At 37.8% G+C, this 21,354-nt stretch overlaps 1 protein-coding gene across 1 annotated transcript in view; it reads right to left on the reverse strand.

The window, feature by feature from the left end:
• MYBPC3 (myosin binding protein C3) overlaps positions 1-18,912 on the reverse strand; it is a 61,573-nt gene extending 42,661 nt beyond the window's left edge. Inside the window, exons 1-9 of the mRNA XM_084208769.1 lie at positions 18,755-18,912; positions 9,715-9,981; positions 7,659-7,754; positions 7,345-7,431; positions 7,059-7,207; positions 6,020-6,137; positions 4,674-4,722; positions 3,450-3,494; positions 1,144-1,200 (exon numbers count right to left, since the gene is read on the reverse strand). Coding sequence (XP_084064895.1) covers positions 1,144-1,200; positions 3,450-3,494; positions 4,674-4,722; positions 6,020-6,137; positions 7,059-7,207; positions 7,345-7,431; positions 7,659-7,754; positions 9,715-9,981; positions 18,755-18,779 — 893 coding nt within the window. The 5' untranslated portion in view covers positions 18,780-18,912. The remainder of the gene's footprint in view (positions 1-1,143; positions 1,201-3,449; positions 3,495-4,673; positions 4,723-6,019; positions 6,138-7,058; positions 7,208-7,344; positions 7,432-7,658; positions 7,755-9,714; positions 9,982-18,754) is intronic.
• Between the last annotated feature and the right edge of the window lie 2,442 nt (positions 18,913-21,354).

Below are 21,354 nucleotides of genomic sequence, written 5' to 3' on the forward strand. Positions count from 1 at the left end.
GGAAACTTAAACTAAGAAAGTTTAGACTTGCAAAACATGAATCTAAGTGACAAGTTTTTATAGTAGTTTCAGGTGCTGGAAAGACAGAGTGAGGGGTCAGTGAACAGAAAGAAGCAAGCAAAACAATCATCTATTTGATAGACAACAATATTATGCAAATGATTTTTCTGATTCTAAATATTGTGACAACGGGAATACAAAGCAGCAGAAATTCAAGGAAATTTTAGAACTGGTTGCATGAAAGAAAGTGATGGTAAAAGCCAAAGGACATTCAGAAAATGTCCATATGTTGATTGTATGAAATCGTCTTAATTTTAACCTTAAAACTATTTAAAAGAATTTCTGTCTCAGAAATTAGCAGTCAATAATTTCCTTTCACACTATGCAATTTTTGTAAAGTTCTACATGTAAAGAAGACAAAGATACATGCATTATTTCAAACCAAATGGTTTTTATATTCAGTCTGATCCATGCATTTATAATACAATTAAATAGAAAGCTTACTCTCTGTTGGCAACAGTGGAATCCAAAACATTCAGATTAAGAGTTTGGTAAAAAGAGAAGAGCATAAATAAACAGGTTATGAAAACAGATATATCAAGGAAAGATGAGAATTAGAGAAGAAATTACAGCAAAAAAAAAAGTGAAAGTAAAAGTAACAGCAAGAAATACGAATTACAACTGGAAGAGTAAAAGATATTTGTCATATTTATGCAGCAAAGAATATCTATATAATAGATAATATATAGTTGAACTGTGCAATAGTTACATTTAGGTATCTAATAAAAAGTCTTGGTTCTTAATAAGGCAGCATTATAAATAGGTATTTTTAACCCCCCCTTGCCCCTATGAAAAGGGCTGCTGGAAACATGTCATTACCTGAGTCCAGGCCTTTTCTATCTTGAGAAAGATTTTTTTTTTTTTTAAATTATTTTTTGTCTCCGGTATAGACCTAGCAGAAATGCAGCAAATGCTGTGTATTTCAGGAAGTAGCCATAATTACCTGTCATGCTTTTTCCATTTAGAGCTGCTTTAGGAAAATGACAAGGATTCTGAGTTTGTGAAACTTTCGCTTATTCCAGTTCTGGTGTTTCAGAGTTGTTAAATTTTATTTCTCTAAGTCTATGGATTTTTTTTACTCACCTTTTTTTCAGTAGTGAGCTGAAATTAAACTCTGCCCCATCATCATGTCCTTCGGTACTGTAATAGAAAGCCAGAATTAGTTTCAGAAGGAAATGCTTGTGAAACTGTAACATTATAGAGATGACATATTTTTGTAGGGGAGTAGTAGATGGGTTTATAATGAATTAGAATATGCATTGACACAGAAGGGGGGACTTAGGTAGGCTCTGTGTTCATATTCATTTCCATATTGGTTTAAAAATAAATGTAATAAAGCGGTATTTTTTCTGTGCTGATTATGCATGAAGTTGTACAGGATATCAATTTGGTCATCATATTGATTTAGAATGCATTCATTACCATAGAGGTGTTGCAGGAGCTTCCCTTTTTCCTCTGTCTTTCAGGAGTGTGGATATTGCTTACAGTTGGGGTAGTATTTAATGAAGCTTTGTGTGGAATGTCTCACAGTCTAAAGTCACTGGTTTTACCCTCAGTATTATCCCAGCTGTAATTGTTTCTTGAGGCTCTTTGTGTTACCAGAATTCATTACACTGAAAAGAAAGGTGTCACATCATTGGTGCTCGGGAGAGTTGAAGGAGGAATTCTGTGATCTGCCTTTCAGCCCAACATGCCTTTGCTCAAAAGCCATCCTGACAAGCAATGTTGGGGTGAGTTGGTCTGTGAAAACAAGAAGCACCAGGCAGGAGTTTTTGATGTGTAGTTCTGCCCATTGCACATGGTGACCTCTGATGGAATGCACAATGTTATTTTTGGTGTTCTGAATCCAGTGGGTTTTAGCCGTGCTCCTGAACATTTGTAATACTGACCCACTCTGGAACAGCATAAAGTCACTACAACCACTTTGGATTTAATTCCTAAAAAAAAACCCATCATGTTTGCAATTCAGACAGGATTTGGAAAGCCCAAATGAATTTTCTTCATCTCAGGCAGTGTGCTATCATCAATGACCAGCTGCTCTTTAACATCTCTGTTGTCTTGAGTGCAAGAATCTGATGATTTCATCTCACAGCTTCCATATCCTTCCAGAAGCAACACCTTGCATTTAGTTAATGTTTCATAAGCAGAATTTTTTCTTTCCAGTTGTACTGGTGGTAGTTGTAGACCATAATGCTGCCTCTGTCCGCACACAATCCTAGTTGCTTCAGAAAAAAGCAATCTGTCTATAGAATGTAAATCAAAGTGTTGGGAAAGCTCAGTATTGCAGGAACAAGAATTTTTAGAATAAGAAAAGAGCCTCAAGAGAAAAATGATGGGCATTTAAACAGTACTGTTAAAAAATGAAACATGCCAAGCTTCTTGTGCTGCTGGATGATATAAGGTTAAATAACAATTTAGAGTCTGTGTAATTTGAAATATGCTGTGAGAAGAGATCTTTTCTTCAAGAAAATACTGTTTTTACGTCTTTGGTTACTTTCAGAATAGTACAGTACTGGAAAGGATAATTTCCTGGGTATAAGGCTCAGACAGAGAAGTGTGGTTTTGGCCCTACTTTCACAAGAATTTGCATGTTTGCAGGCATAAAATGTACATAAAAATAACTATTGTAATCCCAAATTTGGAAAGGATTTCCTGTGACCAAATAGTCAGTAAATCAGGTCTACAGCTAGGAGAATAACTATTCACCTTATTGTTTCACAAGTGGTAGTTAAAGTTTCAGGAAAGACCAGCAATCAAGGTTTAGCTTTTTTGAAGAATAAGACTAATAATTGCTTTAACATGCATATAGTTAAGTCTAATATCAGAATGCCTGTTCTTGCTATAGTAGAAAAGATTAGGAGCAAAAGGCATCGAGTGAAAAATTTAATGATAATATGATAAGGAGTGTGCCAGGAAACAACAGATTTTCAGTTGTGTTGATACATTTCGGTGAGCAACAGCAATTTTAGTCAAAATGTGCTCAATAGAGAGGAAAACATGTAAAACAGAGAGGGCAGACATGCATATAATTTAAAGTTACTTTTTTTCTTCTGACAAGGGTGAGAAGATGTCACTTGCCAAACACATGCGTTTTCTCTGGATGAACCTGCCTCTCACTGAACTACCAAACTACTCTTTTCTTTATTTGTCTGTTTTTATCTATCCTTTTATATTCTTATGTTTTGTCTTTTTTATTTTTCTTTTTTTGTCTTACATTACTTCTTATTCATAGGTATTAATCTCATATAAATACTACACATTATAGACAGTGATTTATTTGAAATTTTAGCTGCATCTTAATTCTGTGGGGTTGTATTTTTATTTTCCTAAGCAGAGAGAGACAGTTCATTGTAAGGCTTAAGTTGTCTGCTGACACAGTCAGTGACTACCTGAGAAAGGCTGAAGTCATCCGTCTCCCCCCTCCTGCTAGGCTCCTGAGTGAGGGTATCAAAGACAAAACTTCAGATTTAAACAGTTCAGTTCAAAATCTGGCTTCATTCTTACAGGAGAAACTGAAAATCTGAACAGCCTGAAGCTGCTCACACTGCACTCCCTTTGAACTGATTTGGAATTCTTTTAATTGTGCTAACAAGAAGAGAAACTCTCCTTTCACTGCAGTGAAATAACACAATGCACTTATGCACTGAGTGGCCACTGTTTTACAGTGAGGCTGGTGGGCAACCTACAGATGACTTAACTGCAGACAAATTCTGCTAGCCCTGTTTAATTCTTTGTGATAAATGTTAGAAAGATTCTCATTTAAGAATACAACTTATAGAGAAATACTTAAAGACTTGCCACGGAGATGTGTGCCCTCTAGAGAAATAGATATCAGAATATTCTTGGGCTAGTAACTTTTCAAAAATACTTAAAAAAAACTGAAATAGAAACTAGTTTATTATTACATGAAAGAAAAAGAGAGCAAATATTAATGTCTAACATTAGAAAAAAATCCAGCCAATTTAGTGAATCTTACTAATAGAAGGGAACATTATTCCATTAAGAGAGACATCAGAAAGTGTTAAAGATGGGGGGAGATTGGCCTTTTCAACACCAGTCTGATATCTAAGACTAAATATACCTGAGTTTTCACCACTCACAATGTCATTGTCTTCATTCAATGAATACAGGTACAGAACATGAACACAGATGCAATCAAAATGCTTGCAGGAATGTTATCAGCCATATGCTGCTTACAGAGCTCGCACCAAACTCCGCTCTCCTTGTTTGGCAAATGCAAATCTTTGTACTAAGATACATGGGAGCCAGACAAAATCAAGACCAACATCACACACCTTTTCCATCTCTTTTGGTCTATATCTGGAGTGCTCTTTACAGGCCTGGAAAAAAGGTGCTGAAGTTCTTGTTACATTATGGATTGCCTAATTAAGGGCAAGCATGATTATTACACTAGGACAAAGTCCAAGCTCTCTTAGGTGATTTCCAGGAGTTGTATAGTAATTTAATAGTAGAAATATTTTCTTAGTAGACATCTGTATCTTTGTGTTTGTTTGTACAACAGCTCTGCTTTTAGCTAGTTTTATCTGGGAAAGTGATGAATTGCACAAGGATGTGCAGCCAGATCTAGACGGGTTTCTGCTGTGCATACTCACGTGCGGCGGAAGGCAGCTCGAATGTCCAAGTCTCCACTTGCAGGTGCTTCTGATGTGGCAAAAAGTAATGAAGAAAAATGGGAAAGCAGGTCAACAAAATGCAAAAACACGCTGCTATTTCTAAAGTTTTCCTTTGCTGACATTTTTAGAAATAAATTTTTATATTGTAAATTGTTATTCATTGCATATTGAAAAATTAACACATCGTCTTTAAGTATGTAACCTTCATTAACTAGCTTTCAACATCCAGTGGTTTTTTTGATAACTTTTTTCTGTCTCATGTTTCATAATAACCTGGAGCCTGATGGACTATCTTATCTCTTGCTTGTCAATTCTCCTGCTCCAAAATTTTAATTTCAATAGTGTCTTTAATTTCAATTGTGTCCCTAATGAGAATATAACTGGACATCAACTGAATACTATTGTTAATAATAAATTATAATCTATCCTCTGACAGCAGAGATAATCCCTGGAACTATGTAGAGAAGTAGAGAAACTTAATTGAGGGTGTAGTATAGAGAGAATTTTGTTACATTATTGGTATAAATTAGTGTGCTGCTACTGCTGGGAGAAAAACTGTTCTTAGTTGCTGCTCCTAACTACAAAAATTAACACTGCTGATCAAATAACTTGATAAACTTTTGCTTTACATTATGTTCACTGGTACCTGGACAGAAGTTAATGTTGCAGCCCCTGCAACAGAATTGCTGAAACCAGAAATGGTCCAAACATTCAGCTCTTTCAGGCAGTCCATGCTTAAACTTTTCCACACTCAAGGCAAATTGATGTTGAAATGCACTTCCTTTCCAATTTTTATAAACTTTTCAGGATAGCACTTGTGAGGGTGGCACCATGCATTACGTAAAGTGAGTCATCTGCTCTTAAAGCAATTTTATCTCACAAGGTGCTTCTGTAAGAGTTGCATTTATTTATATAGAAAGGAAAAAGCAATTGACAATAGTGTCACAAGTCTAAATCTATCTTTTTCGAACATCCATTTTTAGTACTGAACTTTTGCCAAAATAAGAATGAACTTATCTTTTATTCTAGTGGAATTAAACTTCATGAAAGAATGAATCTGAAATCAGGATAAAGCCAGAGAAAAGGTGAGCAGTTTTGCATCTCTGTGTGTGCTTTCTTTAAGAGCATCACAGTTCTGACCAGAGTGACAACCAAGTGGTATTCCTAATTATCTCAATCCCATTCTCCTCTCTAGACCTTCAGGTCTATACTTCAATTCTGTGCTTGTCTAGTAACCATTATGTACCAGAAAGTATTTTTGGTGGACAGGAAAAAAATACAGGGGCAGGAAGATTAGAAAAATGGAGGGAAGGAATTCACCTTACCATTGACTGTCAGGCTGAAATTAGAGCTATCAAACTTGTCCTTGGTAGACACCTCACATCTGTACCCTCCTGCAAAAGTCATGTTTGCTTCTATGATTTCCATTTCAAAGGTGTACACCTAGAAGAGACACCAATGATACAATAATTAAGTTAGAAAACGAAATGGTGAAACCTGAGAGGGGGAATACATGGAGAGAAATAGACAGAGAATGAACTTTGTCTTTGTTTCCTTTTAGAACTAAGAACTTCATGAGTGTCCAGCTCATTACTGTAACAAAAAATTACCTATAATCCCCAATTCAGTAGAAACAGCTGAAGAGTGCTGTCAGTGTAGGTATTCCTGAGGATACAAAGGTGTATTAGCAAACTGTGCTGGGGCATACACTAATTGCATGGGCACAGGAAACAGGAATCAAGCTTTCACTAAGCAGATTTAGCCTCTTCCCAGAATGTGTGCAGAACATGCCAAAATTCAGCCTGCCAAAGGAGTGGCTAATGTGAGCCAGCTCCCTCCAGGAGAGGGTGGTAGTGGTTCATGTACCACTGAGGAAGCAAAGTCGTGCTGCAGACTCGTGTTCCTGCTCAGGTACCTTTGGACAAAATTCTGGTAAAAAATGGGTCTTACTCAGTTACTTAAAGCAGTCTAGACAATGAAGAGAGCAATCAATTCCAGCACTAATAACAGAATAATTTACCTATTAAGACCAAGGTAGACTATGCTTAAATAGCTGTCTGATTGTTTTCTCTTAAATGTACCAAGTTTCTTGAGAGGAGGACGAGGGAATCTTGCAGTAGAAAGTGCAAAACTACTCCCCCAGTCCTCCAGATGTTTTCTCATTTCACCATAGATAAAGCTTGCAAGAGCATGTAGAGCTTGTCTCTTGCCTGTGTGGTTGAAACACAAACTTCTGTGGATAAGTACAGCCTTGTGTGTTGCTTTGGGTACCTTAACATCAGAACAGTCCTATTGTAGTTTCTATTTGTTTCAGATTAAAGATTAGTGCCTAGAAGACTGAGAACCCTCTTCTGCCAATTGTACCTTGGTGTTTCGATCGTAACTGTCGTGTAGCTGGAGATGTTTCCCCACTTTGCTTCCCAGGTCCATCCACTTTCCTTTGAACCATTTCACTGATGGCTTCTTCAGCAGGCTCTCACCTGCTACTTTGGCAGTGAATGTGATGTTTCCACCTTGTAGGAGAAGTAGATTAAAGGAAGGTTATGAATTATGTTTACCTGCTGTATCTCTGCTCTCACCCTCTACTTGGAGAGCTAATAGTCAACAACAGGTGCAGTTTACAAACTTCATTTGACTAACATGCACTCACCAACAGTAACTTCTCCATCCTGTGGTCGTGCCACAAAGAGCCCAATGGGGTCCAGAGGTTCTTCTGGTTGTGTCTCAGCAGATGAAACTGAAAAAAACATCATAATTGCTATTTAGATTTTTTTGCATCAAATTATATAGCGAACTAGTTAATTAATTAAAAAATTTCTCAGTAGATTTCTTCTGCCTCTGGGATTCCTTATTCTTTATGATCTGCTTTCACCTACTGTCTCTGTCTCACACCAAGGAGTCCCTGTGGATGTTCTTCCCTTCTGCTAATAACCAGACTTGATGTCAAAGTTAATTCTCTATTACCTTCTGTGTTTTGGCTGCTTTCAGCTGGTGGAGCAGGTGACTCTGAGGCAGCTGGGGCTGGAGCAGTTTCTGCTGGAGTGACTGTCTCACTCTTTTCTGGAAATGAATGTAAGCCAAGATTAGAGAAAGTCTATTTCCTCTTTCTTTTTGAAGAAATTTTGCAAAAGAACAGTCTTTAATATATTTTAGGAAATGCAGAGAAATTAGCTGCTGTTTCCTAGAGCCTAGAGGATGTGCTGGAAGCAGAAGGGGCCCATTGAAGCTGGATGATGAGGCTTTCACTTTTGATGAGCTCAGAAAGAACTGATGCCTGGCTTTCAAAATTCTATAGTCTTGATGTCTAGAAACTTGTCAGTCGATGAATAATGCTATTATTTGTTGCAAATGTCAGTAAACTAAAGTAACTACTGTCAGTTTCTAAACAGAAAAGGTAATGAAAAATGATGTAATTATTATATTTGTAAACAGTTTGCTTTTTCAGGAGATTTTGTTTAACGATGCTGTTGGAATGTAATGTTACAAAGGCTATTGTTGTCTGTAGCTTGGAAAATGCTCTAGACACTGCTAGTAAACAATATGGATAAAGCATTTTAGAAATCCATCTGTAATGTCTTCCCCTGGCTTGTGGAAGTTTGTATCCTCTCAATTAAACCATGACCTCAGAGACAAATTTAGGCAAATGCATTTGGCACAATGGAGAAGACAGAATTGTCTGAAAATGGAGTAGGAGTGAGCAACTGGAGCAGATGGAGGGAGGTAGAATTTCTTGAAATAGATCAGTTGCAGCAAGATATTTTTTCTCTGTAGGTAGTGGAGCTGCTTCCAAATACTAATGGGCAGTCCAGTTACTCTGTGACATTACATACTCTACGCCACTATGCTCCAGAGCATTATTTGCAACTTTTCTGCCTATAGCAGTCTCTGCATGGAGCTAACCTGAAAGACTTTGAGGAAAATATGATGTGTACAATATGGCCCAGTTTGCTTTCAGGATGAGGTAGTCAGCAGGACCATATTTCTGAATGCTCTGACAGCTGTCAAGTTGTCCTAATCCATACCAGGATTTCCCCTTACACATAATCTGTCATGCCCTGTCTTTGCATATGGAACAGGACATCTTGAATCATGTTAAACATTCCTCCATTTCTTTTCAGCTGACCAGAAGGTCTCACAAGGTCCTATCATGTTGCTAGAACAAACAGTCATAGAAAAGAAAAGGAATTGATATAAAAAATCTGAGTTTGAGGCTTTTCGTCAAGTTGGAAAGCAAAAAAGTCAAATACCAGATGTGGTAAATGGATACAATTTTGGAGGGGAAAAAGGGATCTGGAAGGTTAAAATGTTTCAAAAATTGAGTGATTTCATCTATCCTAAGTGTCTTCAGATACTTTTTCATGAGAAAATTCCTGGGAGTTTGACTCTTTAAATTTATTTCCAGGAAAATCCTTGGAAAATTTCTTAAACTTCCATGAAACTGGTCTTTTAATGTGTACAAAGGTAGTAATAATGGGACATACACAATAATACAAAGGTTACTCTTCATATTCAAGCCCCTCTTGAAATATGCATTTTTGGTAGCAGGAGATTCTGAGACAATTTTGGGGAATGTACGAGCTTCTAGAAACGTTACAGGGTAACTTGTGTTTTGTCAATTGTTACAATTTTGTATTTAAATTAAATAATTATAAGAAAATTCCAGTCCTAAAATCAGGTATCTTAGTTTAATTCAGTGTGAGGGTTAGATTAGATTTGCTTTGCTTTTCAGTATTTAAGTGTAAAAGCTTGACAGAATTCTGAAGATGAACTTTGACATTTTCCCTATGATCTCTTCTCTGTGGACTTCTGACACCTAGAAAGAGATGTCTTAGCCACTGGAAATGTATTCCTCAGCTTAATATGAATTATCAGCTTCAAATAATTGGGCAAAACAGATGTATTGCTGGTAGAGAAATTTTACAGTGTTAAAATAGGCTAATTTCCATGGGCTTTATCTGTGAATGTCACATGGGGGACTGGAAATACTGATGAAACCAGAATTGCATGGGAAATGATGTACCTGGTTCCTTGACTTTGAGTTCAAATTTGACCTTGGAACTTCCAGCTATTACAGCATATGTCACATCATCTTCTTTTCCTACATTATTGATTGTCAGTGAGTGCTTGTTGCCTTCTGTCTTGATGAGGTATTTTTCGCTTTCAGTAATTTCTGTGCCAGCTCGCTGCCATTTCACCTTGATGCCAGATTTTTCTGTCTCTGCTTCAAACACAGCTGCGCTTCCGGCTGTCACCTCTGTTGTCTTCGGCTTCTTGGTAAATGCAGAAACTAAAAAAAGAGAGAGGGCTCACTGAAATCTGTTCTGTAGTTGTGGCATATCTGGTGTAGTCAGCTGTTGTGGCTGCAGCAGCTGTCTCCTTTCTCTCCCATCTGCCCATGCAAGTTATAAATTACAACACTTTCCACAGAGAAGTTGTGGAATTGCCTGTGAGTTTATCAAGTTCTGTGTCTCACTGGGATGTCATGTCTCCCCCTCATTGTCATGAAAGAAAGTGGAATGGAGAGCAAAATCACCTCACTCTCTGTCTTCCTCTTTCTTTTTCCCCGCATTGAGCTCTGATTTGTCATAAGTGAACGGTTTGGTCGATGACAAGATGGCATGGAATATATTCTTACACATCTAGCTGTCTACATTAATTTGCCATGCACTTCCATCTAGAATTATTAATTTTGTCATAACAGCTGCTTAATACAGTTGTTGCAGAGGATCAGGATCTGCTCTTCAACAACACTGCAGTTTGTGCAGTAACCTGTGCCCTAATACACCACAAAGAATTAATGGTTCATCTTTAGTCCTTCTGTTTTGACTGATCAAGGCTTTAGTGGAAAGGGATTCACATTCCTATGATGATCCTTGTAATTTTGTTCCAGCTAAAATGATATCAATTGTTGTTTGTATTCCGAAGTATACTTCAGCATTAAAAGTTGAAGTACTTGCCTACATGACACTCTACAACAATTAGTTTTCTAATTACTTTTAAGGTGCAGATTAAAATATTACCTCAATGTGTCGAGGAATGTTTAGGAAACTTATAAGGAGAATTATTGACATTATTAATATATAGGATGAACAAGTGTAAACCAAATGATGTTTTACTTCATAGGCAAAGTAGCACAGCAGATAGGGAACTGTAAACAAATAGTGTATCATGATTTTGATCCATGAGTATCCTAATCTCTCTCAAGACTAGGTTTTAGTAAAGTAACTTGTTTTACTAATTTCTGTAACCTATTTTATTTATTTATTTATATTTCTTCATTTTTATTTTAAAGCAAGTTTTTCATTTCATGCTCGTGTTTTTTGTCTTAATGAAATCTGTTATCATTTGCTAATTGCCATGAGCTATGTTGAAGTGTAAAAATACCAGCAATTAACATTCTGATTCATATACTACATGGTTTTTTTGTGCATCATTCTGTCATCTTTCTATTGACTCACCCCTGTATAACTACATTTTTATAAAATACTAGTAATTTCCTCACACCTAATTTTATCAGTCACCTCTGTGGCAAATTGTCTACGGCTCTACTCCTCTGGCAGCCACAGGAACTCTTCCAAACAACACAACAACAGTTATAATTAGCTTTGAATCTTTAGTTCTGCTTTATAAAAATGAAAGAAACATGGCATGAAAATGTTTTAAAAGAAAAAGCTTATATTCATGTTCAAACAGGTGCTTAACTTCATGTAAATGGTATATTATTAATAATACCATCTATTCTTTTTATAAAATCTCCACTCCTATAGCATGTCTTCAGACTGCATAATTTAGTTGACCTTAGTAGAGTTACATCTGCAAAGATTTCATCTGATGGCCTTTGGTCTTTAGCCATAACACAATTCATGCTTCTTGCATTGTTTTGTGAAGCATCAGTTCTCAAGCATCAGTTAAAATATGAACTACAAATGCTTTTATAATTTAGTAAAGATTGAATTTCGTTTTCCTTCATTACATAAAAACCAAAATTACATCTTTTCAATTTCTTTTTTTTCCCACCCCCCCAATTTAATATTTCTGATGAAAACATAATTTTAGTTTTCAATGAGCCTAGAAAAGCCGTGAAAAATCTCCTGTTTTATTCTTCTGCATGCTTTCCTTCCCTGTTAAAAGTGTGGGAAATTTCCCCTGGGAGTGGAATGTTCCTGCATGCTTATAATTGAGGTTTTTTTCTAATCTGGTGCAATAGTTCCTTAAAAATATAGTGCTTTGTGGAATACAGGACTTTGTACTGTAGTGTCCTACTGTGGGCTGCCTGTGACCAGGTGCACACCTTTAGCCACCTTCCTGCACTTCTGTAAATAGCACAGATGGGTGTGCCTTGGGGCAGAGTATCCTGAATAATGGCAGGAGAGTTACTGTACAGCAGGCTGGGCATGCAGGATTCCAAAGACCTGTCAAGATGGCCAGGATGCTGCACAGTGGGGACACAAGTCAGTCCTGAGACCCACTCCACTACTGGCTAGCTGGCTCCTTTCCCTACAATTCTACAGACATGTTTTCAGTCTTTGAGTGCTATTATCATCACTCTTCTATTTAAGCACAAAAGAATCTATAAATATATTAATTACCTAATAGCAAAGTGATTTGTAAAGGTTCCAGCCTACAGTGTCAGGGTTTCATGACATGCATACTTGGAAGTAACTCTGTGATCTGCTGCACACCCTGTAAAGTGATTAGGTTTCTTACATTTGCTTTGTAGATGACTCAACAAGAACAAAATTGTTGGTGAGGACACAGTGAGAAATCTCTACCAGTACATAACATTTCTGGCTTTAGGAAATCTAAACACATGTGCAGAAGTTTTTATGTAAGACTCCTTGTATTCCCTCCCCTCTTTCCTGCCAAAAGACTCACTTTAGTTCCAGCTTAAAATGTTTGTGAATATTTCTGCTAAGTACAGAATTGGAAAAGCCCAAAACCTCCCATGACAACAAAAGCCTTCAAGAACAGCTGTTGTGTACCCACTTTTTCACTGGTAAAGGAGACTCGGGTTTTAAATGAGTCTTTTTCCTGCACTTGCCATTCAGCCAGGGGCAGTGTCCAGAGTGGCTTCTCTCTGCCACTGTATTCTCCTTCACTGAATCCAGCTGTATTCTCTTCCATCTTTCACTGCTCTTTTTGCAAAGGAAAACTAAAGATGTAGAGCTGGAGATTTTACAGGACATTACTTTGCTGCAGAAGAGAGATTGCTGAACAAGCATGTGAAGAGAATACTGTATTTTTTTCCTTTTGGGGAAGAAAGGGGGCTACTTAACAGGTTAAAGAGTTCAGTTACTCCCCACCCCTTCATTGTGGCTGCTACTTTAAATAACGTGTAAATCGAAGTCGACCAGAGGTTTTTTCTCATGCAGTTACACCTATCTAATTCAGGTATTTCCTCATTAGGAATCCTCCTAAACACCACAGTCCAAAACTGCTGGTCTGTCCTGAGAACCACACTTCTGCCTGCTTTTATCAGAAACACATTCCCCATCTGACAATCTCTCTCACTACAATGTTTGGCTCCTACCCAGACACACCCCTCTGAGTTCCATATATCCATCCCATACTCTAACCATGAATATGAACACCACCATGAGGCTGGGGAAAACCCAATGGCTGTGACACCTCTTGTGTGATGTTTGTCTGTCAGCCACTGGCAGATCTCAGCTGCTGTACTGTGATTATCCAGGCTGCAGGTGTCCATGGGTTAGGAGCCATGGGGCTGGGATGTCCCCTGCCTCCCACCGTGTCACCGCTCTGATTCCTGCCGTGTTCTAACACAGGGGGAGAGGAGAGTGACATTGGTACCAGCACACCATGGCACTTCTGGAGAGGGAGCAGAGAGCCACGTGAGCTACCAGGGCTGATGAAGACTGAAAGTGTTGAAGGTGCTCTGTGTGTTCAGTGGGGATGGAATTGGTGTTGTTGTGGGGATTTAATGGAGGAAGAGAAGAAGGACGTGAAGCTAATTTAAAAAAATGAGCCTTGGACCGCTTTGCACTATCCATTTTTCAGCCCTTCACCTCTCATAACTCAGGCCTTCCTAATCACTTCTAGCTTGCATAATGCAAACACACTCACATAATTTCTGGGTAACATAAATCAGCAGATTTTTCCCCAGGCAGAAGAGGAAACAGCTGTATGAGGTCTGCAGTTATCTTGCAGAAACTTTTTGGTGGTTAAGGCTGCAGCTACCAGAACTTGTATCCTCTAAAACTCTCGAAACACCTGAAGATATAACATCAGCCATAACACTGTATATGTTACACAAGTTGCAGCTTAACTGGCCAGTAATCAAAACCTCTCTTTGGAGATCTGTGATCAGATTGCATTTTGAAAATTCACTAGTAGGTCTTTCAATCAGGAGGATGAAGAGAAATAAAATACATTTGCTTTGGGCCAAATTAAACTAGAATGAAATAATTTCAGTTCCCAAACTAATTTTCTGTAATAGTCACCTAAATAAAATAACAGAACTAGCATTCTGCCTTCATTCTGCTGCCATTTATTAAATCATGATACTAGCACCTGCATGCTTTCTCCTTTACTTTCTGACCTGCTTTGAAGCAATGTCCTTTGAACATCCATCATCAAACAAGTTACTATTATGATTCAAGTCTTTTTCATACTCTTGTTGAACTCTAGATCTATTTACTGGGCTTTTATTTTATGAGTGTTTTCAGGCAGAGACTGTTTTTCTGTTGTCTTTGTACAGCATTAAATTGTTAGTAGGTAGCTGCTAAGCACTGTTGTATCTCTAATAAGAATAAAAATTAGTATTAGAAGCTAGAAGAGCAATTCTTATTTCATTATTGTCAGAAAAAATGGAGGTAAGGTGTATAGTAAAATAATGTTCAAATTGCCAAAATAATTTCATTTGCTAGCAACATTCCCTAAATAATCTGGCTTAGAGTCAGAAGCATCAGCTGAAAACCTATTCCTGAAATACTGGAATTTCAAAGTATGTGTGAACTATGTGAAATGAAAGTGAGCAAGAAATGTGTTTTCTACATGGAGTGGTAGAGGAGAATGTGTGTTAGATGACATTTTCAGATGATATTTCTGCCTTTCTGAAATAAAACCTGTTAAAGGTATAAATTCTTGAGGAGAATCTAATGTATCTGGTTGAATGCAGCTGCTAGAAACTACAGCAGAAATTTGTGATGAGTGAAATTAGACAAAATAATCACAAGTTTCTCCCACAAAGCTGAGTTATCTTATTTCACATTCTCTATATTTGGTGTTAAAATATGTACTGATCAATATATTTAAATAATGTTACAAAAGCAGTATTAGCTTTTGGAATTCTTTAATTTGTTAAGACTTCATGTTGAAAATTGATCTTTGCTTGCACTTGGTGTCTAGTTTTGCTTCTATATCATTTGCTCCTCCATTGGGTTAAAAGCCCAACTGAGGATAAGCAGACTTCAGTAATGGAGCTTGTAAATTCCTTTCTGAGGAACTATATAAAGATGCTGCACATTCTTCAGTCAGGACCTAAGTGGCTTCTTGCAATTACAAGCTTAATCATTCCATGATCCAGAAGCCATTGAAAGACTCAATCTTATCATTCCTTGCCTACTTCAGCAGCTGAGATTGCAAATTCCTGCAGCATGAGCAACAGGCGAGGAATAGGTTCACTAATCAGTCACCTCTCTCTCTATGCATCCATCACACTTTCTGTAAAAGGGGGATAAAAATGTTCAGCTTGGTTTGAATCTTAACTCACACAAGAGGAAACTATGTCTGTATGAATTCAGGGTTTTTTCTGCATTAATGCAGTGCGTAGAAGTTTGTTGCAGTACTTTGTTCTGCTAGGTGCTTGCAAATGTGAAAGAATGATCTCATATTCAAACTAATATTCTGCAGTTTACTCTTCACTATGCATAATAATAATAGTAATAATAATAATAGTAATAATACTTCTTCTTCTTCTTCTTCTTCTTCTTCTTCTTCTTATTATTATTATTATTATTATTATTATTATTATTATTATTGAAGCCTCTGTGTACTTAAAAGTTATTTGTAAATTCTTGATGAAATTTCCTAACCAGAACTGCAAAATCTAGACTCCTCAATCTATAAAATTAGTGAGTAAAAGCTGACTGATTTTCAGAGAAGGTGAGTAATATAGACTTCTCCTTTTCCAGCTATAGTAAAGCACACACTTCCCATTAAGTCCCATTTATCTACTAAATTTGGTGTTTAAAAAGTCAACTATTTCTTCCTAATGTCATAAAATATTGTTAGGGAAATGGTTGGGGTTTTTTTAACATTTCTGAATTTTCAGAACTAAAAAATGATCAAAATTTTCCAAATAGTTAGCTTTTGAACAAGGTTAAACTATGAAATGTTTAACTCAAAGGGAGAAGAACATAAAGTTTCTGCAACAGAATCCTGCAAAAAAGTGGTGCTTTTCAAAGTCTGATTGTTTGCTCTGACACTAAACTCTTACAGGTCTTACAAATTCTGTTTCTCTTGTGGGTGGTGTAGATTTTCTAGAATGCTAGGATGGTTCTTTTGGCATTCTTGAAATAAGTAGGGAAGTGTTTTATCCTGAAGTATTTTAGTTGGACAGTTGAAAGTGAAAGAATGGTCATTGGAAAATCTACTTCACCACACCATTTTAAGTTTAATGGTTTATTCAATGATTTTTGGTTTTTTGGTGGGATTTTTTGGGGGTTTTGGTGGGGTTTTTTTGTTTATTTGGTTCTTTGGGTGTTTTTTGGTTGTTGTTGTTTGTTTCTTTTTAGGCATTGAAAGCCCTGTTAAAACAGCAGATATAAGCAGAATATCTCTGATCATTTGACATGAAGAATTTTCTTTTGCCTATACACCACATGCACAAATTTCAGTAATACAGACTAGGGACTTCTTTGGGCTCTTCAGTAATCTAGCTGTATGGTGTGAAAGGCAGGAATTGGGATTTATCCAAGCATGAATTGCCCAATGGTTATTTGGCCTTCCTGAGATGGTGCTCAGCATTATCCCATCTTGAAATGGCTTGAACTGTATAAACAACATGAAATAGAAAACCAAAGGGATTAGTGTCTCCTGGGAGACTGAGAAGATCCTCTCTAAAAGTTGTGGGGCATGTGACTGGTTCTGTCTCGGTCAGAGTGTGTAACAAGAGCTTTTCCTCCCCCTGCTGTGATAATCCCAGTGTTTGGTCTGGTTTGTTCATAAGAACTGTGTAGGACTAGTGATGTTAGACACCTGTTAGATTTCTCTGGAGAAATAAGTCGGGATAGAATTTCTCTTCACCATTAGCCAGCAAAAGTGGGCATCTTCACAAACAGGGACATTGCCTCTCCCCCACGGAGAATGAAAATGTTCATTTAAAGGCTGTTAAAATATTAGAAATCAGAAATCATTATGCCAAGGTTTCACTGTCAAATTTTCCCTGCTCTGGTATATTTCTTTTTGTCTGCATTCACAACAATTAAACATTTCAATAAAACTTAAAAATCATGTGACTTTAAAAGCAGAATATGAGTATGATTTTTTCATTTTTGGGGTGATTACTGAAATTTTGCAGCTTATATTTTCAAGTTCAGCATCTAACATATATTTCTTTTTTATATACAAATCTACTTTCATTAGAAATGGCAGCCTTATGAATATGAAATGATGCTATATTGGTAATACAAGAGAAGGGTTGCTGACACCACTGTTGCTTTGGGGTTATCACACAGAGGGAACACAAAGAATCTGGTTGGAGTTAACCATGCTTTGGTGCTTGGCAGGCTGCAATGGGGGAGTCTCTGGTGTGTAATAGGTCTGCCTCTGGTAGGGGCTGATTTCAAATATTTTGGTCAAATGAAGGTCCTTAACAAGTTCTTCTTTTGTCAATGTGACCATAGGAGATTGTCTCAGTGGCCAAACTAGGAGGAGACCAATGGCTGCTCAGGCCTTTGCAAAGCACAAAGGCCATTATTAATAAGTCTCCCCAGCTGGCACTGGCTAGCTCTAGAAACTGCACATTACTAAAAACACCTTGTACTGTGCATTCAGGTAGTGGTGATTCTGGATGTGCACTGGCATCAATGCAGTGACAGCTCTAAAGTGGAGCATCCCAGATTTAGTGCAAGTTTCTCCAGGCTTGACTATTGAATATGTTCACACTTGACAAATAATCATAAATTCAGCTTTTGACAGCTTTTTTTCCCCAAACTTGTGGATGCAAAGTGCTCCTGAGCATCTTCCTCTGCAGGTATCCTGAAGTTACCTGCCTCTTCCTTTTCTTCCCGGGCTCTCTTCCTCCTCAAAACACCAGCTCCATTGCACCTTGCACCCCATTCTAGGCCTCCTCTATGTGGGCAGCACCTGAGTGATTCCTTATTTGTAGATTTTTAATTAAAACATTCATAAATCTGTAATATTTTCCTGGCATTTTCCCCCGTGGCTCTGTGACCTTGGCTTCCTGAAAAGGGCCAGTTATCTTCTGGCTCAAGGGGAAAGGATGAAGGAGGGCAAGGGAAAAGAAATTGCGTGTATTCTTCCCAGTGCAATGTTGCCTTTTTTCCCTAGAGTTCTATTGCCAGTGGTTGAAAGAAATAGAAAGACCTCTGACCAGCTACTGTTTGCTTTCGTTTTCACAGAGATTTCACTCATGATAAATACCATCAAATTTTGCCAATAATACTTCTACAGATTGTCAGGGGAAAAAAAAACCCAAAACCAAAATAAAAGCAGGAGGGATTTATACTATTTAACTGTCCAAGAGAGAGACTACAAGCCTTTATTAATTTTTTTTTCCAGAGTCCTAAAGATGACTAGGAAAGGAAATGAGAAATTAAAAGCACCTGAGAATTAAATGCATTTCACCTCTATTTTTTCCTCATCCAAAGTCTCTTGAGAAAATTCTGTGGCTGAGAGTTATCAAAGCAGTTAGTGATTTCTCTTCAAATCACTCAATATCTCTTACATTTATAACTTAATAAAATAAATTTTTTTCCTATTTATTTTTTCTTTTGAGGCATCTAATTTCTCTAGAATACATAATCTACTGACATTTTCCCTGTCAAGCTGTTTTGTCTGTCAGTCATGATCCTTACCTGCTTTCTTCACAGGCTCTGGCATCCTCACTTTGTTTCTGGTGGAGCTCCCAGCTGTATCTAGGAAGCAGGGTGTGAGTCACACAGGAATGGGGCTGCAGGGCTTTTGAGACCCCCTGAAGACCCACTGGGTGGAAGCCCCCATCCTGCTCCTCCCCCTGGATCCCCCCCTGGTGTCACTGCGGCTCCTTATCAGCAGCAGGGCACACTTGACAGGCTCCATCAGCTGGGATAAATATAGCCAAGTTCCAGGAGCCAGGAGCTCCGGGCACCCGGGCTGGCTACCACGGCTCTGTTGGTGTAAAGCAGAGCACAGGGGGATGCTGCACACGCCTGCAGTGCATTTCCTGGCTCCAGGCATGTATTGCGTGAGGAATTCCAACCCTGCCCTGTTTACAGCCGTGCAGCAAGCTAGATCTGATGGTTACATCTCCTGTGTGCTGGTTCCTGCTCGCTCTGAGCGTGCACTTGCTTGCATTCTTACTACTTATTTCAGTTTTTGTTTTTGTCATAATTGGGTCAGAGCTGAACAGCCCCTCACAAACTGGTTTTCTTGTTTCTTTTTTTAGCTCTTCAACCGAAGACTGTATTTGTAGAACTAACTGTGAACTTTAAGGAAAGAACTTTCTTTTGCAGAGACACTTACACAATACTGACATTTGCAGTCACAAGCAGAAAGCATGACACTACTTAAATAGTTTTAGTCCTCCCTCCCCATCCACCCACTTGATCCACAGCATACATTTCTTGATAACTAGCAGGTTTTTTTCTTCTTCTTTTAAATATCATTTTAAAAATAGTTACAAGGTTCTGTTTTATACCACTAGAAGTTTCAATTTTGCTTAATCATATTGAAGAGATCTGGGGGAAAATCTCACTAGAAAATTATTCTTGTATGGCCATTTCCTGCTCCAATCAATGCTTGTTATTTATTCATATATTTAGCATATGGCAAAATAGTAATTGTGGACAATCATTGTTTTATTATCGTGATGGTTTATCAATTTTAAGTTTTCAACTTTACCAGAAAAACTCGAGGCCAAACATTGAGCATATTTTAGCCACCACTAGTACTGACAAAATATTTTTTAAAAAGGTGTGTTTTTCATTTTTTTCCCCCAGCTTTACTATCCTGTAAAAAACTCATTTTAAAATGATTTCATCTTTTGGCATGGAGTTCAGAATAAACCAGTGTGCAAGCAGCTCATCAGACACTGTACTCTGTGCCTGTCTTTCACACCTGACTCTCTCAGTAGGCTGATGGCAGGAATGTGAACATGCAAGAAATACTGCTGATACCTCTCCTGATTTGGGGTCAGATGCTTCCTCCCCTTCTCTTGAAGCAATTTTTAATGGAGGAGTGAGGAAGATGGGCAGGATGTCACCTGTGTTTATTCTCCATTGCCTGTTTCCAGTGGAGCACAAGTTACCATGATATGTGTTTGGTTACTATCCTGTGCCTGAGATATTTCACTGGGAGTCAGGAAACTTTGGCTATTTGCTTTGACTTGAAACCTTTCAAGGGACTTGGGTCTCACTTCTTCCCCACAATGAAACACAGCTATGAGGATTGAATCTGATGCAGGGAAATGATCCTAGTCCAATAATAACTTTGCAGATTTTGTGATTTTTAATGTTATTTAAAGTAATATTTCAAATTTATTGCTATGTTCAAGACTGGGAAAAATGAATGTTTTGTCTGCTATTACACATTAGGTTACCAGGTGGCAGCATTGTTGTAATAGTAACCTTTTTTCTAGCATTTTCTCCATTACATTCCATTGCATTACATTATATTATATTATTTGACTACTTTTAATAACAAAACTGCTATGCAAATGAAATGTATCATTTCAATGGCTCCCCTGACCCAAAACAGATGTGTAGTTGATTGTGATAACTACTTTCTAGTGCGCTGCAACACTAGATAATTGTTTAGCAAGTGTGTGAAGTTTCAACCTGTATTCAAATGAAACTCATGTACAAGAACAGTGAAGCAACATGTAATAAATATCTCAGGGCCTGTGCTTAAAAAGCAAGTGAGGGGGAAAGTTCTTCCTCGTCAGAAGAATTACTCTGAAATCATTGCTCTGTGCTTCAGGCAGTATCTTTCACCACATAATTCAAAATCAAGTTCAAAAATGACAGAAATTGGTGGCCTGCAGTGACATGCTGTGTGATTTTGGATAGCTGCACCATGGCTTATGCAGAGAAAACCAAGGATTTATTATTTATAGCCAAAGTTAACAGCATCTCCTTCTAAAAAGACTACCCAACTTCTTATTAAAAGGTTATGTATTTAGGTGCTTGTGACTCTGCCCAAATGTAGCTATCCAGGCAGAAAATCTATATATTACTTTTCTATTCTGGGCTTCTTTTCCTGGTAGTTTCTGTCATGCCATTTAATTTCTTGTTTCTATTTCTGTTTATTTGTTTCCCTGCCTCTTTGTTTTGTGTCATGAAATTGCCACCTCCTCAGTGGCTCTGCAGTTTCTGAGGACAAGGCAGTAAAATTGCCCCAGTGGCTGCAGATTTACTGGGGGAATGGTGGGACAGCTGAGGTGGCTCACTGCAGAGCACAGGCCCAGCAGGACTCATCC

This window comes from Fringilla coelebs (genome assembly GCF_963513975.1).
Source record: "Fringilla coelebs genome assembly, chromosome: 6".
Classification (NCBI taxonomy): Eukaryota; Metazoa; Chordata; class Aves; order Passeriformes; family Fringillidae; genus Fringilla; species Fringilla coelebs.